General features: G+C 43.4%; 2 protein-coding genes across 4 annotated transcripts in view; one reads left to right on the forward strand and one right to left on the reverse strand.

Annotated features, from left to right (window-relative positions):
- Positions 1-3,033, reverse strand: part of shisa9a (shisa family member 9a) — a 44,440-nt gene extending 41,407 nt beyond the window's left edge. For all 3 annotated transcript variants that reach the window (XM_034571165.1, XM_034571164.1, XM_034571163.1), the window contains exons 1-2: positions 2,071-3,033; positions 1,208-1,314 (exon numbers count right to left, since the gene is read on the reverse strand). In XM_034571165.1, coding sequence (XP_034427056.1) covers positions 1,208-1,314; positions 2,071-2,585 — 622 coding nt within the window. In that variant the 5' untranslated portion in view covers positions 2,586-3,033. The remainder of the gene's footprint in view (positions 1-1,207; positions 1,315-2,070) is intronic.
- Positions 3,034-5,103: 2,070 nt separating this feature from the next.
- cpped1 (calcineurin-like phosphoesterase domain containing 1) overlaps positions 5,104-20,238 on the forward strand; it is a 37,228-nt gene continuing 22,093 nt past the window's right edge. The window contains exons 1-2 of the mRNA XM_034571209.1: positions 5,104-5,335; positions 9,069-9,287. Of these exons, the coding sequence (XP_034427100.1) occupies positions 5,272-5,335; positions 9,069-9,287 (283 nt within the window). The 5' untranslated portion in view covers positions 5,104-5,271. The remainder of the gene's footprint in view (positions 5,336-9,068; positions 9,288-20,238) is intronic.

Below are 20,238 nucleotides of genomic sequence, written 5' to 3' on the forward strand. Positions count from 1 at the left end.
CATAAAAAGGTAATCTTTATAGCTAAAATAACTGTGAAGGCCAGATCATGATTTCAGTCAGAATTCTTGCTCATCGAACTGCTAAACCATTTCACTTTTTGACAGAAATAGAATTTTAAAACTCAACCCAGATTAAATAACGTGGTGATCTTTTATGCTGTGCACTAAAGTGATTAAATACACTCAAGAAAGCAAGATGCACTCTTTGTGTGTTTGTGCGTGCGTGTGTGTGGGTGTGTGTGTGGGGAGATTTTCGATCTCGTCAGATGGAACTGTGAGGAGAAAAACAGTAACACTGTAATAAGTGTCTCTCTGCTTCTCACACACATCGTTTGAGGTGAAATTAATCGTAGATCAGCGTTTTTTGCTTTTGCACAAGAAAACAGACTAACGATGCAACTCTGATGGAATCTGAAGGCTGTGCACCAACTGTTTCCATGTCTGTATCACGTGTGTGCTTGCACTGTGCGCACTGGCCTGTACAGATTTGTGTGTTTGTATGTGTGTGTTTGTTCATCTGTTTGATCTTCGGTGTTAAAAAAACACAAAGAAGCTTGGTACTGTAGCAGCCCACGGGACGCAACAGAAATAGATGGCATTCATACACTCTGTACCCCACCACCACCAACACCACCACCCTTTAAACTCCCAGCCCCCCCATCCCCCTACACACACGTACTACCACCATCACTTCCTCACCAACTCACACACACACACACACACTCCCACTTCCCTCATTCTCTCTCACATTATATCATGTGGGCATGATCCAAAATAAAACAGTGAATAACGGCTGGATTTGAAAAGCAGCAGAAGAGAAAGGCGGATATTCTCTTTCTCTCGCATTATGAAATGGATGGATATGAAGCTGATGCAAGATAAGACAAAAACCCAAGGCTGTTATTGGTAACAAAATATAGGAGAAAGCCCTGCAGGGATGGATGTGTTCTCCCAGCTCTGAGGATGTTATGTGAGCCACCTATGAGTCTCCGCGAGTCCAGCTGCGATGACTTCAAGATCTCTCACATCCTTACATCACTGGACGTACCCAAGTTGCTTCTATAAAAGCAGCTTTCCCGCTGACACACACCCCACCCACACTTCCATATGCTCCAAGTTATACACATGGTCCACAACAGCCAGTGATGAGCTGTCCAAAACACCTCGGAACACAAAACGAGAAATGAAAGGAAAAGAAAAAGCTCACGGAGGTTTGTGGTCCTGGAGACGTAGTGCTGCGAATGCATCCCGAGGGCCTCCTCTCCTCGATACTGCTCACCTGGACACCCGCCCTGCAGCACACTGGCAACGGCCCTGCGAGAGGAGAGGGGAGAGGGGAGGGGAGGGGAGCGGATGAAGGATGGAGAATAAAGGATGGGTTAGGGGGGCAGACATTAGGAAGTGTGCATAACACGGCTAATTGAATTATTCAGTTGGGCTGCACTGCTGCACATGCAGGTGCAATCTTTTTGGTGAAATTGTGAGGGGCAGCTGAGTGGAAAAAAACGTGATTCCCTGGTGAATGGGGCTGAAAAAAATTTGCCCTGGTTTTATTTTTTCCTGCAGCCTTTGCCCATAGGTACGCTTCACTATGACATTACACTGTATACAAGCTTTTTCAGTGATGAAGAAAAAAACAATGGAGCGCAATGCTGCCTTGGTGAAAGAAACCGCCCCCCTCTCGTTGAGAGTAGCTCACGTAATGTTATATCACAACGACCAGGTACAGTGTGGAGTGGAGGAAGGCATGCAGCATCCACTCCTGCTCCTTTTTCTCGACACAGAAGATGTCATTAGTTGCTCTGGTTGCCCAGAAACAACAGCCTGCATGCATGCTGTGAGATATAACACCCTCAATGCATTTAAAAAAGCGAGCTGGAGCTTTATAATGATGCGTTATGTTTATTCTCATACACATATAGAGAGAGGTGGAGAAAAGAAGGAGACAATGCGCGCACCAGATCTCTGCGTGCGTAGGCTACTACTGCAAGTGTCTTTGTAAACAAGCGCACTGAGAGAAGAAGAGAGGGGGAGAGAGAGAGAGAGAGAGGGAGAAAGAGAGAGGCTCACCTGGACATGTTTTCTCTCTGGGGCCGGTGCGCCTTTTCCAGCCCCAGTTTGGTGAAAATCCCCACCAGAGCCATAATGGCCACTACTCCACATATGATGTAGACGATTAAGTTCGTCTTGTCTTTGGTGCTGTCGTGCAGCTTGTTCATTTTTTTGTAAGGGGTCTGGCCGGTCTTCATCCACACCGGCGTGTCGTAGTTCTTACAGGTGCTCTGGTCCAGGCGCGAGTGCTTGTAGGAGCAGCAGAAGCGGAAGCCACAGGTGCCGCAGCAGTACAGATAGTTGCCCGTCTTGCAGATGAACGGCGGGTCCCACTGTCCCATCACGTCGTAGTAGCCCCGGCACCTGTCCTCGGTGTGCGGCGTCTCCTCGGACACGCTCTCCTCCTCGCGGGTGCCGTTGGAGGTGGCGATCATGACGAAGCCCCCGAGCAGCCCCGGCTCCCCGTCGGCCTTGCACACCAGAGCCATAAGTTTGAGCAACAAGAAGCCGAGGAGAAAGACTTTCCCCCTCATCGCGCCTTCTCCTCCGTTCAACTTCACGCAGAGACGAAAAGACTTGGGGAGATGGAAAAAGGCGCACGGTCATGATACGCTGAAAAGTCCAGAAACATACATCCAAATAGCGCCGTCATGCGCGTCGTAGACGATCTTTACTAACATATCACCATCCCCGTAAAAAACAAACAAAAAAAATAAATGAAGAAAGAAATAAAAATCACTCAGACTAAATAAATCTCCAAGTAACAGCTCTCCAGCGCGCGCTCTCCGCTGCGCAACCTACGCGTCTTTCCAGAGAGGCATTGTTTGCAGGCGTTTTCATCAGGAGTGCACCACTTTACACGTCCATCGGTGCGCTCTTACGCACGGGAGGAGCAGGCACTGAGACGCAAGCCGCACCGAGGATGAGAGCGCAGTGAGCGACCAAAGAGAGCCGAGGGTGGGAGAGCCTGGTGCGCTAAAGGAGAGGTGGAGGAGGAGGAGGAGGAGGAGGAATACAGGATGGAGGATGGAGAAGGGAGGGGAGAGAGAGAGAGAGAGAGAGAGAGAGAGAGAGAGAGAGAGAGAGAGAGAGAGAGAGAGAGAGAGACTATATTATGAAATATTACGAGAAAACCCCCAGAATACGCACATTACTATATTCTGTTTCACTGTCGAGGAAAGGCGGTCCAATTTACGCATTTTCAGTCGTAGGTTGCAGTTTTTCAAAACCACAAGTAGCTTAATGTGTTACAATGGTGCAGCCTCTCAAAGCGGGAATGCAAAAAACGAGTCGTTCACCAAAAAATGTGGCCCCAGGACTTTCTCCAAACGTTCTTTACGCCATTTATTAACCACATCCAGTACCAAGTTCAAATGTATCCTAACCAAAAGAAAAAATTGTCAAATGAACTATATCCAATTGGGAAATGTCTCTCCCCAGTTTATGTACAAGTTAAATTTTCTACCTGAAAATCATAAAGATCTGACAAAAGTATGTTGATTGATGTTGTGACTCAAGTAGAACTTCCTTTTGTTTGACAATCTCGATGTAAGTAAAATGAACAATCCATCCTCATTCACATATTTAAAATGACTGGGTGGATCACCTCTGTCCATGGTGCTGAAAGGCTGCCGCCCCGGGCCACAGGCCTTGCTGCTGAGCAGGTGGGATCACACTGTCCATGATCATAGTGTTTCCAGGAGTTTTTAAAAAGCGTGCCATGTGATTCAGTTCAGCTTATTAAGGTTTCTGCTCGTGGAGGCTGTGTTTGCTCAGTGAGAAGGGCAAGAAGGAAGAGTAACAACGCAGCTGTGTTCAAGTCTGTGAGTAAAATAGTAGAATGATCCGCTCTTGACTTGTTTTCATATCCTAAAGCACATTCAGTCTCCACTTCAGAGCAGTCGTGTATCCAGGTTTCTTTTTAAAGCATGAAAGGGCCACGATTTACACAGAGGGGCCAATTACATGTCCAACATCCATGTTCTGATTCAGTATGGTTCACATTTAAAGGTATAGTTCAGCCAAAAATAAAAAAATGCACTCATAATCTACCCACCACTATGCCGATGGAGGGGTGAGTGAAGTGTTTGAGTCCACAAAACACTTGTGGAGTTTCAGGGGTCAACAGTGTTGCAGCCAAATCCAATACAATTGAATTAAATGGCGACCACTTCTTCAAACATAAAATGCCTCCATACTGCTCCTGTGGTGTCATCAAAGTGTCCATAAGATGTCCTCTGATATCCTCCTTCTGGATCACATTTTGAATACATTTTGAAAATTGTTCCTCATTGTGTACATTCCAAAAAGCTTATAAAATTTAAAAAATCTTAACAAATTGTGATATTTATTGATAAAAAAGGAAAAAAGACAGGACAGAGTCACTTCCGGGGCCAATCATATTTTCAGACTTTTCCATGGACCACCCCTGGATCCGCCCCTGCTTCATTGTCCAATGAAGCAGGTAAGATGTCCACCTCACCACTGAAGAGGTGTATGTTAATCATTATTATTATTATCATTATATAATACATTACTATATTATAGGGAATATAATAATAATAAACATGATATTTTGATTTCATTATTTTTTATGGCAATGGAAAAAGAATAATAATAATAATAATAATTATTATTATGATAATAGTAGTATTCAAACTGAGTGGGTTACTAGTGTAGTCGTAGAATTTGGTCCATGTGGTCTACTGGGAGCATTAAATATATTGAATTAAAAGTACACTGATATGGCCCAAAATAACCATGTGATTAACATATTGATATTATATAATAATATTGATTAATATACAGTTGATACCCATAATCATCACAATATATGTCTGATTATTATTTATTTTAAGTTTAATCCTCTTTATGGATGGAGGATCAATAATGTGTTTCACCCTCTCACTTTGTTTGCACAACACATCAGCATCATATTGATGTGTGTTGGACCTTTGTCATATTGCTGTTGATGTGTGTTTGTTTGTGTTTGTGTTTGTGTGTGTTGCAACCTCAGTGGGAGCCGTTGCAGTCACACACACACACACACACACACAGGCTGGGTAGTCGATCACCGAGAGTCGCCGGCGTTCAGCTAACAGAGCAGCTGGAGCGGCAGCAGCACACGGCAGCGGCTAACCTGTCCGGAAGAGGCCGCTGACAGGAGCACAGGCGGCGGCAGCACAGTTCGCTCGGGCTGCTCGGGAACCGGCGGGTGTTATGGCCGACAGCGTGGACACCTTTCTCAGGGCGAAACAGCGCACCTTCAGCGGACTGACTGAAGGTAGCCCCAGCCGCTTTAGCTCGCGTAGCTTAGCCAACTTACAGGCTAACGCTCAGGCTAACGATCCCTGTTATACAAGTTGTTTGCTGCGGGTCAGGGTCCAGGCGGACGACTGACCGCTGCTGTGTTCGTGCAGCTTTGTTTTGAAAACCGCTTCTTCAATCACACTTCGGCTGGAAAGGGCTGCTTTGCTACCTTGTGTTTGTAAACTGACCCTCGGTGTTGTGTTTCAACAATGAACTAAATAAGTTAATTCCCTCTTGTTGTTGTTGTTGTTGTTGTTTCAGAAATGTGGCGGAGAATGAGCACAGGCGATAGTTTTAGGTAAACAATTGGGGAATAGTTATTTGGCCAATAACTCGCACTAAACAGTCACGTTTTTAAGGTACACAGCTGAAACCTCTGATATTGTTGTTGTTGTCGTCCCACGAGCTGTTGTTGTCTCTGTGGCTGTGATGTGAGTTCATTAGCTTTGGAGGAGGCTTCACTAAGCTGTGTGCTCCAGTCCTGCAGTCAAACTTATTCAAGGATTAACTCACAGGCCTCATCAGTTGTGTATATATATTCCTCAGAACCGTGTGTAATAAACCCGCTATTACACAGGAGCCCAGAGGGAAGAGATTGCAATGTTCAGTATTTTTTATTAAATGCCTTAAAAATGAACCAGTCTGCCCCCTATGTGCTTTCATCTCAAATTATGATTTGTTTTCTTCGGAGCGCACCATCTGCCCCCTGAGAAACGACTCTGCGATTATGTTTGAAGTTGTGCGATTATGTTTGAAGTTCGAACAGACAAACACAAGGCTGCTGCCTCTTATCTCCTGTCATGGGAGCTTTGTTCACTCCTCCAGGTCCTTGTGGGTTTTTTAAAATTTTTTATTATTATTATTATTTCATTTTCATTTGTTGTGGAAATGGTTCACTCATCTGACTCCAGAGAGAGGGAGACTGTATTAAAAAAGTTTATTGAGTGCAACGAAAAGTGCGCTGGATCCTTTTTTTTGTGTTCTTCAGCTTCAGGAAATCTTTATAGATTGTGTGTCTTTTGTTTGGAGAACTTCAAATGACGATGGCCAATCACTCTCATGGAGGAACAACCCGAGTGGGGGGGTGGACCATAGACCGGATATAAAGATGGACCATGCGTCTCCACTGCTTCCCTGCAGTAGCGATCAGGGGATGGAGCTATGTGTACGTGCACATGCTCAAAAGTCGCTCACACCCATCAGATGCAGATACACAAAGACTGAAAGACAACTTCTCGTGTGAGAGAGAGAACTGCATTGTCATGTCAGAGATCTCTTAAGTAATTATGAGAAGTTTCAAAGAAATATCTAGATTCATAAAACCAATAAAACCAAACTTAGTAACACTCCGTGTTGTAGGAACTACCTACAATGACAGAAACCAATCTATGGGGTCTAAATTTACATGTTGTGCTTGTATGCATCAGTACACTTGCATAACCGGTTTGATTTGTACATTCCTTTGCAAAGAAGAGCAGGTTTTATCTGCTCACTGAGCCATGTCTTATCCACTGACGTCCATATGCGATCACTCGTGAGCTGAGACAAAGTTTGGAGAAGATTCTGCTGAAAATGTTGTTAGACTCACAGACCGTTGTGAGGAAGTTAGGAAACTTCCTTTTACTAGTACAGTGGTCATGGCAACTGCTTTGTGTTCAGAATTCATCAGCCGTCCTCGATGTGTAGTTAAGATCCAGGCCAGGGTAGTTTGGACTGAAGGCATTCTCGAGTAATTTGGTTGAAAAGATGATGATAATCATAAAAGCAGAATGTGTTTTCATAAAATATCAATTACACAGAGGGGACAATGATCATCCTCATCTAGTTCCCAGGGGCAAGGCAGTCTTTGTTGCTCTTTCTTTTCCTATCTTTGCTCAAGTTTCTCTGGAGGACAGAATTATCGTGAACTCATTTGGGAGGGGGATACACGGAGAGCATGTTAAACACCGAGGGTGCTGAACAGCTAGCAGCCCCTGCTGAGTGAAGGGATTCGTGCACAATGCGCATGCAGTCTCTCCTCTGTGACAGCAGTTGATAACTACAGTATTTGCCTCCACACCCTGAGTGGAGCGGAAAGCTGTTGTTTACACCTGCTCTTAGCATCTGCTCCGAGCGTCTCTCCATTTTCCAAGTCACTTTGCCAAGCCGTCTTCCGGTGTCCTTCACATCACACCTTGTCATTACCATCAGCCAAGCAGCGTTGAGTGTCTGCTTCCGTTCTCGAAGCGCGGCGCAGTTTTCCCTTTTTTAATGAAGATTAGAGGCTGATTAGATTGTAGGGTCTCTCTCTGTTGCGTAATGTTCGGATTATGTAAAACACTTTGCTGTTCGTTGTCCTGCATGTGGCTGTTTGTTAATTATTGAGCATTGGTTACTCATGAAGTGAGTAAACCCCCCCCACCCCCACCCCCACACCCACACCCCCACACCCACACCCACACCCCACACCCTGAATCCAAATGCTTTAAAAAAAAAATATCCAAGTGTTGATTCCAGGAATGAATTTGATGTGGTTTCCACATGAAGCGCTCACAGCAGGCCTTACACCGCTGAATGACTAATGCTGCGATCACAGCTAATCCTTTGCAGCTTTTATTTTTCTGCTTATTAATATGTGCAGTGTACTGTGTGAGCGTCTTATGACCTGAACATATGGAAATGAAAATGTTCAGATGCTGCCAGAACGTGAAGTTAGTACCAGTTAGATTCGTGAAAGAGGTCGGCTGCTATAGGGAAAATGATGTCATTTACAGATTAATAGGTTTTCATTAACTGAGTGTGCGGGTGAACGTTAAGAAGCCTTTGAAAAAAAAGTACTTTTACTTACTCTATGCATTTTCCATTAATAGGTAAGATAATTAGAGCTGCATTGGTTTGTTGATTAATTAATTAAATTGAGATTAAATTAATCAACAGCTATTTTAGCATCTTTCTTTTTTAAGCAAAAGAACGAAACCATCCTCACACATTACTGTTTATGCCACCATATATTGTGTATAGTGTATATTATATCTGTACAGGAGAATAGCGCCTGTTTAGTTCCACAGATACTCCCTTCTCTCTCTAAGCAGCAGCCAAGGTCAGCTTATAGATAAAGGACCAACCAACAGTACATTGTAGTGTCTACTCTGAGGGACTTTCATATCTAACTCAGATGCTCCAGACAGAGAGGCACCAACTTCAACTCTCACCAACTTTAACTCTTTTGACTATTTCACCAGTGGCAAGACGTAAGGACACAATGTGATTTAGAAATGCATATTTAGGCTTAACTATCCAATAGGATGAGGGACAGCAATTCTAGCCATTCATGGATGTGCTCTTAGAATGGGTGACGCAAGTAGAGGGAGATATATATTGGGATGCTGTGGGAGACATCTTCAGACTTGGGGGTGACAGTTGCTCATGTTACTCTGTTAGCGTCATTATATTGTTCCACCTTCTGGTCTCCTTGATGCATCAAGTCTACTTTAAAACCTTCTGCATAAGACATCAGCTGCTGCCTAACATAAAGTTATGTGACATGAACTATAGAATTGGTTGACCTCAGTTTATCTCAATGAGTGACACCGTTCCTATTACACAACAGTTTGGTCCTGTGTCAATTATAAAATTGCTTTTAATTGCTTTGTGGACTTGATAGTAACCAGAGTGTCTGTCTCTGTCGACACAGCCATTACCTTGATGTTTGCCATCCTTTGTTCCAGATGCAGAGCGAGAGTGGAAGGGACCATTTTGCTTCATTCAGGCCGCGGACCCCCAGCTTGGGCTGATGAAGGCCTGGAAGGACGGTGACTGCGACGGCGGAGGGGACGAATGGGCCGAGGAGGTGGAGCTCACCAAGCAGGCTGTGGAGGCCGTCAACCAGCTCAGACCTAGGCCGAGGTTTATGGTGCTGTGTGGGGACTTGGTCCACGCCATGCCAGGTAGGGATTTAGACTTTATAGTTTCATTTTTTCACAGAGTGAAGAGCGCACTCTTTAAGTGTGCAGCTCACAACAGAAAAGGGAAGCACCAAGTTTAGGTTCTGCTCTCGTGATGAAACACTGCTTGAAGGACGTTGCTTTTTTTTGCTGAACATTAAAGTACTTTAAACTTCTCTAAACCATAACTACATGCAGGATTCTGAGAGCTGCAAAGAAACTACAACAACACATGCTCACGGGTAAAAATACGCGAGGCAGTAAAAGCAAAAATATTGGCATCAACCATGGTCGCTTCCATTTATCTGGACATTGTCGGAGGACACAATGTGAGCTCTCAGATGCCAGTTGTGTGAGCTTCAACCCTGTCCAGGCTCTTTTTGTCAATCCAGATGATGCAGCAGTGGCCCCATGAGGGTTATCTCATGGCATCTGCTCCCTCACGCAGACTCATGCAAATGCTGCACTTATCTCAAAGTGTCCAAAATGGGGCCCTCACATTACTGGTGCCGCCAAACTCTTCAGATCCATTTCATGCATTTCACCATCAACTGGTTTTAGGCCTCGTTTGTATTCAGCAAAAGATGTAACATTTAGTGGAGTTATCAGTCAGCAATACAAGTCATAACCTTTTGTTGTTTTTCGTCATCAAATATAGCAACTAACTTATCTGGATATAGGACAACTAGAATGAGACTGCATTACCTCTGCCATGGCCCGACAGTCACCTCATGAAAACACCATTTAAATTCACTTGATGCACCATACTGCACAAATTCATAAATATTTGCTCCCTAAAAATGCCAGACATTTTACATCAAGATCAGTGAATCATTCTCTGAGGATTCAACAAAAATCTTGAAAAAGAAAGTAAAAAAATAATTCCTGGAAATGCCCCTGATCCAGATCGGCGATGAAATTCAAAATTGGGTCATGCCCCTTTTTTTAAACAACATTTTAAGGAATTTGGTTGTGTAGTTTTTGTGTAATCCTGCTAAATAACTAACAAACAAACACATGTAGATGAAAACTTGACCTCCTGAGATCACAAGGCTGATCACTATACACAGGTTTTTCTTGAGGGACAATCAATGGTTCTGTTAAGACTGACAAGTGATCTGATGTATGTCACCCACAGTATAGATGCTTTTACTGCAGATTCAGGCAGGAAGTCATCTGTGCCCCCTCATCAGCCCATCATCAGCTGGTCTCCAATTACACCTTACATTACAGCGTTCTATTGAGACACCCAGCTCCATACGTCAAATTGCTAAATGGACTGCATTTATACAGCACTTTTCTAGTCTTAACGACCACTCAACGTGCTTTATATGTCAAGTCACATTCACCCATTCACACAGCGAGTCTATGTGCGGCGCTTTTCCTATCACACATCATTCTCACTCCGTGGGCACAGGCGTCAAGGACAAGTTAGGGTTCAGTCTCACGCCCAAGGTCACACGTGGACTATAGGAGCCAGGGATCAGACCAGCAGCCTCCTTGTTAGTGGATGATCTACTCTACTCTACTAAAAATTGACAATGAAGTGTTAGTCAACATTTAAAGATGAAATATGTCACAATTCTTCATTAAAATGTCGAAAAGAACTTCTAGACCTTTGTTATATATTTTGTTGACCTGTGTGCTTCTTCACGTCCTCAAACTAAGTCTTTGGTTGTTGTTTTGATTAAGAGACCACCAGTGGCCACATAACACATAGTACTTTGTCCCTTTTACTACATAAGCAATTATTCTGTTACAGATTTTAAAGTTGTATTGGCTGGCTTAAATTCCTTTAGCTGGCTATTCACTTAAATGGAATGACTGGATTATTACTTCAAATAACTACATATCTATGATATAACTTATATTATTTCATGATGCATAGAGGTCCGACTGATCAGTGGTGTTGAACCTGGCTCTCCTGACTCTGCTAGGTTTTAGCGTGTGACCTGCCCAGTATGAAATGACTGGTGAGGCCAGGGAAACTGATCTGAAACTATTGAGTCAAATACATTTGTCGAAACAGTAAAACGTGACATGAATGTTTGTGACTGAAACCATTCAAATTGCACACTCTTTCTGTCATGTAGAATTCCAAACAGGGACACAATGTGTGCGGTGTAATCTGAGTGTAATTTTTGTAGCCTTAGGCAGAATTGATTATTTGTGTTCCCAGTGCTGCAGGTTAGGGAGGTTTGTGACCTGAAAAACCAATGTATGTATGCATCTCTTGAAATGGTCACTGGGAATTGACCTAAAAAGAAACACCTGTAATAGACATGGTGTTTTATTATATGGAATAATTTGATGTGCCATATTCTGTATAGCTCTGGCTGTCAGGAGAGAGTCAATATGCAGAAGGTATTTTCAAACCTGCCTCCTACTGTGTCCATTACCACATGTGTTAAGATATGTTGTTATCAGAAGCCGAGTGAGGTTCCCTACATTCATAAAAAGAATGGAACATGTCTGATATAATGAATTCTTACCTGCGGCCTGAGATAGTCCTAATGTTATTTAATGCAGTCCCTGAATAACATCAGCTTAGGGTTGGTTCAGCTGCAGAATATTTCTCATTGAGGTAAATGTGAACATTACTCTTCTCTTTTTCCAAGCCAAGAGTCGGTAAACAACGTGCTCCCCTATGACAGCTGGTGATATTTATCTGTGAAAAAGCACAGGCCTTCTGGCTATTCTGATTTCAGTAATTGATCAGACCAGCCTGACTTTATATTCTAAAAAATCTGTAAAACAGCACCTCGTCTGTTCCAGCTTCAGCCTCAGCTAGGAGGTAAAGGAAAAGTTGTAGTTGTCTTTGTTAACATCAGACCCCCCCCGTGACAGCATCCAATATTTATCTATAAAAAGCACCTGGTTGCCTTCAAGCTGTTTGCATGACGGCAAGATTTAGCTTTGTTGAAATGGTTCAGCAGATCAATCCTGGGTGCAGATGGAGAATATGGTGCTTGTGTATTCAATCATTTAGTCTGTAAATAAGTTTGAGAAAAGCAGCTGCTGTTCTGGCGGAAAGACATCCAACAAGTCAAAGTCAAAGATTGTGACTTGTTGGATGTCTTTCCGCCAGAACAGCAGCTGCTTTTCTCAAATTCGTCAGATGCTTTCCCTGTCCAGCCAGACAAATACATTTTCAGAATGGAACTGTGTTTGAAAATAGTTGGACACCTCCAGAAACTGCTGGCCAAGTAAACAAAATAAAACCATTTAACTGCTCATTTCCTACCTTATTTGGAGCTGACATGCTGTGTTTGGCTCAGGCTGTGCTGCCTTCTGCCTGCCTCGCTCTGTGACTAGAAATATGATGATCAATGCTAACATGTAAACTTAAACCAGCCGATCCTACCTATAAAGTAGAATACATTTTAAGGCTATAGACAACAGTCTAAGACACTGACTGTAGCTGTTGGCAGACATTAGAGACAAATGGATGCTGTTATTGGAGGAACTGTAATGAAATGAGTAACTACTATGCGGTGTGTGCGCTTCTCTCAATGTCCAGGTGCCTGATTCTATAATAGGGTAAACGGAATGGGCTGGCAGGACCCACTGCAGAATTAATGTTCAGCACAAAGAGCCGCGAGCCGCCAACCAGTGCAAACTACCTTTGCATGACAATTAGAGAGCTTGCATGAGGTGCCTGCCTGGCTGACTGGCCTCAAGGAACAGGCAGAGAGAGAGAGAGAAAAATGTCAGCGGACGACGCTGCCACTTTCTCCATCTCCGCCAGCGTGTCCGTTTGGATCATGTTGAAAGTGTCCCTGAGTTTGTACATGATGTGAACATAATGTAAGAGAGTCTAGATTTGGTGCAGCATGTCATTTGTATGTCCTTGGCCCCTGTTTCTAAAATTTGTACTCAAGGCAAACTGTTCATGTGCAACACAGATTTGGCTTGGCTTAGTCACAGAGCAGCTCTTTCCTTCCTGTTCCCTTTTTTGTGACCACCAATTCTAGCTGCACAGGCACAGTCGTGAACACTCCTGGAGCTGTCTCTCCCTATCATCCAAAGAGTCTTGATGGAGGCGTCCAAGCTCCCTTGTCATCTCCATGATTGCAACATTTAGACCAAAACATGGCTGCCATCCATTTCCCACCCCGCACGGCTCCACCCCCCCCCCCCCCCCCAGTCTCTCTCTAATCAGTCGCATTTATAGGTCACAGCAAGATCTATTTCAGATGCACAGTGGGACAGTAGATAGTGTAACCATGGGGTTTAAGCGGCAAGGCCTTGGGGACCTTTAAGCGTCGCGGCGTCAGCCCTTGTTACTGTCAGCCCTAGCAGAGCAGGTTGTGTCTGCCATCTTCATTACTTGCCTTGTCCGTCACTTGCCTGGCAACTGGGCTGCGGCATGGTTTGGGAGCAGGGAAGAGATATTAGGGGCTGCTCCTTCCGTCTCCCAGCTGACATTTCCCCTTAGACAGTTTATTTACAATACAGAATGAATGGGTGGCGGCCAGGGGAAGCTGGCTGTCAACCGGCATTGTCAACACTGCTGCCTGTCGGCGACGGGAAATTGGCAACTGTATTTCTGTTCCCACGGATTTCACTCTCTATCTCTCCTCTCCGTCGTTCTCACATTTTCTTTTCCTTTCTCTCTCTCTCTCTCTCTCACTCCTCTAACATCTATCTGTTCTCTTAAGTAAACAGCTGCAGTCTTATGCCTCGTACCTTATTTTGACAGGCTTCATTTGCGAGTCTGACACTCTACCCAAACACACTCCCTTATTCATGCCTCTGATGAATTTATTTGAAGCAGCATCAGTGTGAATTAAATCTGGTGTTGAGGAAGCAGAAGTTCTTTTAGTTCTTGTAACTGTTCTGGAGTAAACATGAAAAAACAATGGGATCTTGGTGTTCATTAGTCAGGGGTTTGTTCAACTTTAGATCTTAATTTGAAGTCAGGGAAAGTGAAGGCTGACTAAAGATCTTATCATTTGAAAAATCCCTGTTCTTATCAAAGAATTGTTGGTGAAGCAGCGATCAGAAGCACTCGTGCACATAAGATGGAGAGGAACCCCAAAGGACTTCATTTGCATCACATCACAGAGGTTCCACAAGGATCTATTCCCCACTAAACAGGTCATGATTCCTGTAAGAAATTCTGGCCAGAATTTGCTCCAACGACATGTTGTCCAGACTTTAACTGACAAAAAGTTCTTCATCCCAATTCACTGTCTCCTCTCCGATCCTCGCTAACCCTCAAGAGACGCCTTCCCGTCTCAAGGACTTCCTTCAATCTCGACATTCGTCCTCTCCCTATCTCTGCCTCTCCCTCCCTCACTTTTACTCTCTTGTGTCTTTCTCTCACTTATTTTCAAAGCTGACAAATGAAGGGGATAAAGAGTAAGGAGGGGAGCGGCGGCAGAGGGAGCGAGGGGGGTGGGGGGGGGGGTGCGAGTTAGAGAGCTGATTAGATTAGAGAAACATGCTGGACTTAACACTCTCCTAATGAGCACTACAAAGGATTCAAGCAGTGTCTCTGGGGGTTCATGAGGGATGTTACGCATGATACAGCAGGAGAAGTGTTCAAGTATGTGTGCACTACCGTGTGTGTGTGCACGCTCACATGTGGGTAAAGCTGACAGGTGACGTAGAGGTTACCTTGGGACTTTCCTGTCCCCTCACTGTAATTGTGGAAACCTGTTAAATTGCCATTGAAGGCAGTGGAAAAAATGGGTCCCTCTGTGGGATTCTGAAGCAGATGTGATTATGAAGGATTGACCGCCTTGGGAGACTTTGTTTTTGGGACACATTTTGGATATTTTTTTTGGAGGAGGGTGGGATGTTCTGTGTGTGTTTATCTAATGGTTCATGCAGTGGCTAATAGGTTTCTAAGGGGGTTGGAGCTACCAGTAGTATATAAGTGTAGAAATGTCTCTCTGTTACCACTTTCAAACTTTTTTAAGAGACCCAGGAGATACACAGCTCAAATGTCAGTGTGAAAAGATCTTCTCAGACCCTGTAAGACAACCCTGGTAAGTGTCAGGCTGGATCTATCCATCTACTTTTGCCAGCTCTTTGTCCGGTTTGTGGTGGCCGCATGAAAAGGTAGACAAAACGTCCCTTTCCCGAACCATGACCTCCAGATCCTTCCAGGCCAGAGTCTTCAAATAAACAATGTCAATGTCTGGCTTGGTGTGAGGATATGACGGCACAAGAGACAAGCACTGCACAGGATTGTTGACATTTGTCCATTTGTCTTTTGGAAGATGTTATCAGTTGATGATAAAATACATTTATGTATCAGATACAAGAAGATGTTCAAGTCCTAGAGCTGACATCTTCAAACAGTAGGTCTAACATTGAATGAACCTACAGTACTGTGAAAAAGTATTTGCCCCCTTCCTAATTTTTTTGCATATTTGTCACACTTAAATGATTCAGATCATCAAACTAATTTTAATATTAGACAAAGATAACCCGAGTAAATACAAAATGCAGTTTTTAAATGATGATTTCATTTATTAAGGGAAAAAAGCTATCCAAACCTACTTGGCCCTATGTGAAAAAGTAATTGCCCCCTAAACCTAATAACTGGTTGTGCCACCCTTTGCGGCAACAACTGCAATCAAGTGTTTGCGATAACTGGCAATGAGTCTTTCACATCGCTGTGGAGGAATTTTGGCCCACTCTTCTTTGCAGAATTGTTTTAATTCAGCCACATTGGAATGTTTTCTAGCATAAACGGCTTGTTTAAGGTCATGCCACAGCATCTCAATCGGATTTAAGTCCGGACTTTGACTAGGCCACTCCAAAACCTTCATTTTGGGTTTTTTGAGCCATTCAGAGGTGGACTTGCTGGTGTGTTTCGGATCATTGTCCTGCTGCATAACCCAAGTGCGCTTGAGCTTGAGGTCACAAACTGATGGCCGGACATTCTCCTTCAGGATTTTCTGTTAGAGAGCAGAATTCATGGTTCCATCAATTATGGCAAGTCGTCCAGGTCCTGAAGCTGCAAAGCAGCCCCAGACCATCACACTACCACCACCATGTTTGACAGTTGGTATCATGTTGTTTTTATGAAATGCTGTGTTAGTTTTTCGCCAGGTGTAACGGGACGCACACCTTCCAAAAAGTTCAACTTTTGTTTCGTCAGTCCACAGAATATTTGCCCAAAAGTCTTGGGGATCATCAAGATGTTTTTTGGCAAATGTGAGACAAGCCTTTGTTTTTCTTTTTGGTCAGCAGTGGCTTTCGCCTTGGAACTCTCCCATGGATGCCATTTTTGCCCAGTCTCTTTCTTATTGTTGAATCATGAACACTGACCTTAACTGAGGAAAGTGAGGCCTGCAGTTCTTTAGATGTTGTTCTGGGGTCTTTTATGACCTCCTGGATGAGTCGTCAATGCGCTCTTGGTGTAATTTTGGTAGGCCGGCCACTCCTGGGAAGGTTCACCACTGTTCCAAGTCTTCTCCATTTGTGGATAATGGCTCTCACAAGGGTTCGCTGAAGTCCCGAAGCCTTAGAAATGGCTTTGTTACCCTTTCCAGACTGATACATGTCAAGTACTTTGTTTCTCATCTGTTTTTGATGTGTTGCTTTTTGAAATCTTTTAGCCTACTTCACTTTGTCAGACAGGTTCTATTTAAGTGATTTCTTGATTCAACAGGACTGGCAGTAATCAGGCCTGGGTGTGGCTAGTAAAATGGAACTCAGCTTTCCAAAGAATGTGGTTAATCACAGTTCATTCATGATTTATCAAGGGGGGGCAATTACTTTTTCACATAGGGCCAGGTAGGTTTGGATAGCTTTTTTCCCTTAATAAATGAAATCATCATTTAAAAACTGCGTTTTGTATTTACTCGGGTTATCTTTGTCAAACATTAAAATTTGTTTGATGATCTGAAACATTTAAGTGTGACAAATATGCAAAAAAATAAGAAACCAGGAAGGGGGCAAATACTATTTCACAGCACTGTATATTGATTGTTGTCAGCATTGTCATCAAGTATTAACTCTGCATAATGCATAATACTTTCCGTTTGAGCTGTGTGTATTCCTACAACAGGCATGATGTCTCAGCAGGCAGACAGAAGTGGGCAAACACTTGACTCAGGTGCTGAAAGTAATTGAAACAAGTCACACTAGTCAGCTTGTACAAAATGCCGCAGCACGTGTCCTGACAAGAACCAAGAAAAGAGACCACATTTCTCCAGTATTAGCTTCGCTACACTGGCTTCCGGTTAAATCTAGAATAGAATTTAAAATTCTCCTCCTCACCTTCAAGGCCCTTAACAATATGGCACCATTATATCTTAAAGAGCTGTTAGTACCTTATCAACCCACTAGAGCACTGCGCTCCCAGAATTCAGGCTTACTTGTCGTCCCTAAAGTCTCTAAAAGTAGAGTAGGAGCCAGAGCTTTCAGCTATCAAGCTCCTCTCCTGTGGAATCATCTCCCGCTTTCAGTTCGGGAGGCAGACACCATCTGTACGTTTAAGAGTAGGCTTAAAACCTTCCTTTTTGATAAAGCTTATAGTTAGAGCTGGTCCAGGCTTGTCCTAGACCTGCTCTTAGTTAGGCTGCTATAGGTTTAGAAGGTCGGGGGACACATGACACACGGAGCTTCTCTTTCCAGCTTCTCCTTCCTCTTCTCAATCTTTATCACATCAAAGTAATTCATATCCCATCAATACATGTTACTGACTTGACTTCTTCCCCGGAGTCCCTTTGCCTTATCGTCCGCAGATCCAGGGCCGCGGCTGTGGCCACATCATGGATTAGGATCTGGGGATCACGTATCAGAGATCGTAATGGTGGATCCAGTATGGCGGATTCTGCATCGTGCTGGCTGATCGTGATAACAAAGGCAGATCCTTTATCGTGTTGCCATCAGATACTGGTAGTGGACCACGACCGAGGTGGCAGCTGATGATGGATCCTAATGGCGGCAGTGGACAATAACTGTGGACTATAGTGGCATCCGATCTTGATGGTGGATCATGATCTTGCTGGCTGCTGACCATGGACTATGATTGCAGCAGGACTGCTCGATACATAGTATTTCTCCTCAGACACTTGACCATTAATGACATTAATCCACCAATTCACTGACCTTCAGTTATACTTCAAAATGTTTACCCTAATCAATGCTGCTAAAACCTTTATCTTGATGTTCTCCTTTACACTTGACATCCATTGCACTTCTGTCCGTCCTGGGAGAGGGATCCCTCACATGTGGCTCTCTCTGAGGTTTCTACGTTCTTTTTTTCCCTGTTAAAAGGGTTTTTAAGTAGTTTTTCCTTACTCTTGTTGAGGGTTAAGGGCAGAGGATGTCACACCATGTTAAAGCCCTATGAGACAAATTGTGATTTGTGAATATGGGCTATACAAATAAAATTTGATTGATTGATTGATTGACACTCCCTGATCACATAATAGTAACCAAGTCACCTTGAAAGACATTCATATTTACAGGACCGGCCCCACTGTTGCAATCAAGCCAAAAAGAAAGCGAAGCCTGCCGGAGAGTCTCGTGGTTTACGGTCACAGAACGTGTTTTTGCTGAAATTGGTCTCATGCACGATTGATCTCATTATACTGTAATAATACTAGGTTGTAGGTTTGGATAGAGTTGCTGACTGCATCTCAGCCACCGCCTTGTCATAACCTGCAGGCCAGTGCTACATCAGCACAACCTGCCAGCGCCATTGCTTGCTTGAGTCACAAATACACTGGTGCACACACATTGAAAACGCAGTTGTTTAAGTGTAGAAAATGTATGCGACAGCAAGACCCCACGCACCGAGGCCTGTGTGCAGCGTCGACAGCCAGTCTTTAGAGGTAATTGAGAGAAGTGCTTACAGTGTTGGACAAGCTCAACGAAAACCTGCCAAAGTCCCCTGTCAGGGTTTGAGAATCACGGTGTTGCAATCTCATTAAATGAACAAGGCCTTTCAGTCGGCTCCAGAGAGAGCGGAGAGCAGCTTTTGTTATTTGTGTGTTGTTTTTCGCATCCCCCTCTCTCTACATAAATTGCCTATTTCAAAAGAGGATAGCAGGTTAGGTAAATAAGTACATTTTCCAAAGAATGTTTCCTGATTACTGCTTGTTTATGTGCTGAACACATCTGCAACATTTAATTCCTATTTTTGGTGTTTTATCCTCTTGTTTTATCATATAAGTAATTTCTTATCTTTATCTAAAATTATTACCTCCACCAAGGAGGTTATCAATCAATCAATCAATCAGATTTTATTTGTATAGCCCATATTCACAACTAATAATTTCTCTCGTAGGGCTTAACAATGTGCGACATCCTCTCTGCTTAACCCTCATCAAGAGTAAGGAAAACTACCAAAAAATACGTGAGGGGTCCTCTCCCAGGACGGACACAAGTGCAATAGATGCCACGTGTAACTGAGAACATAGACAAAATTACAATATTTATAGCATTGATTAAAAGAAACAGTTTTTAACATAATGGAAAGGTGGTTCAATGTTTAAAGTATTTATACTGACAATATACTGGCAATGACAATTGAAATATTAGAGTTATTGCCAGTAATGGTAGAATATGTGAGTGGGCTTATTGCATATCAAGCAGGCTTGTTGTAATCATACACACCATGATCAGCTGCCACCACTGTTTTCATCCATGCCCGTTTGTTGGTTTGCTTGTCGGCAGGATCACGAAAAAAAAATACTGAACAGATATCCGTTCTATTTATAATTTTTTTTGACATTTTCACCAATTTCCCAGGGAATAATTAATGGATCTTGATGAAACAAATCTGTCATTTTCAGGGGACTGATATCTATGAGTGAGTGAATCTGGATCTAGTGGCTTTAGATGTGATTTCATAGGGGTAGACTTTTTCAATCACTGTATTTTAAAAATAGGGCTAGAAAGATAACAGCTCATATAACATGATGTGGCCTCAGCTACAAGACTTTGATTTAAGGGAACGGTTGTTGCCTTGGGCCGAGGTATG

Source organism: Hippoglossus hippoglossus, chromosome 19, assembly GCF_009819705.1.
Source record: "Hippoglossus hippoglossus isolate fHipHip1 chromosome 19, fHipHip1.pri, whole genome shotgun sequence".
Classification (NCBI taxonomy): Eukaryota; Metazoa; Chordata; class Actinopteri; order Pleuronectiformes; family Pleuronectidae; genus Hippoglossus; species Hippoglossus hippoglossus.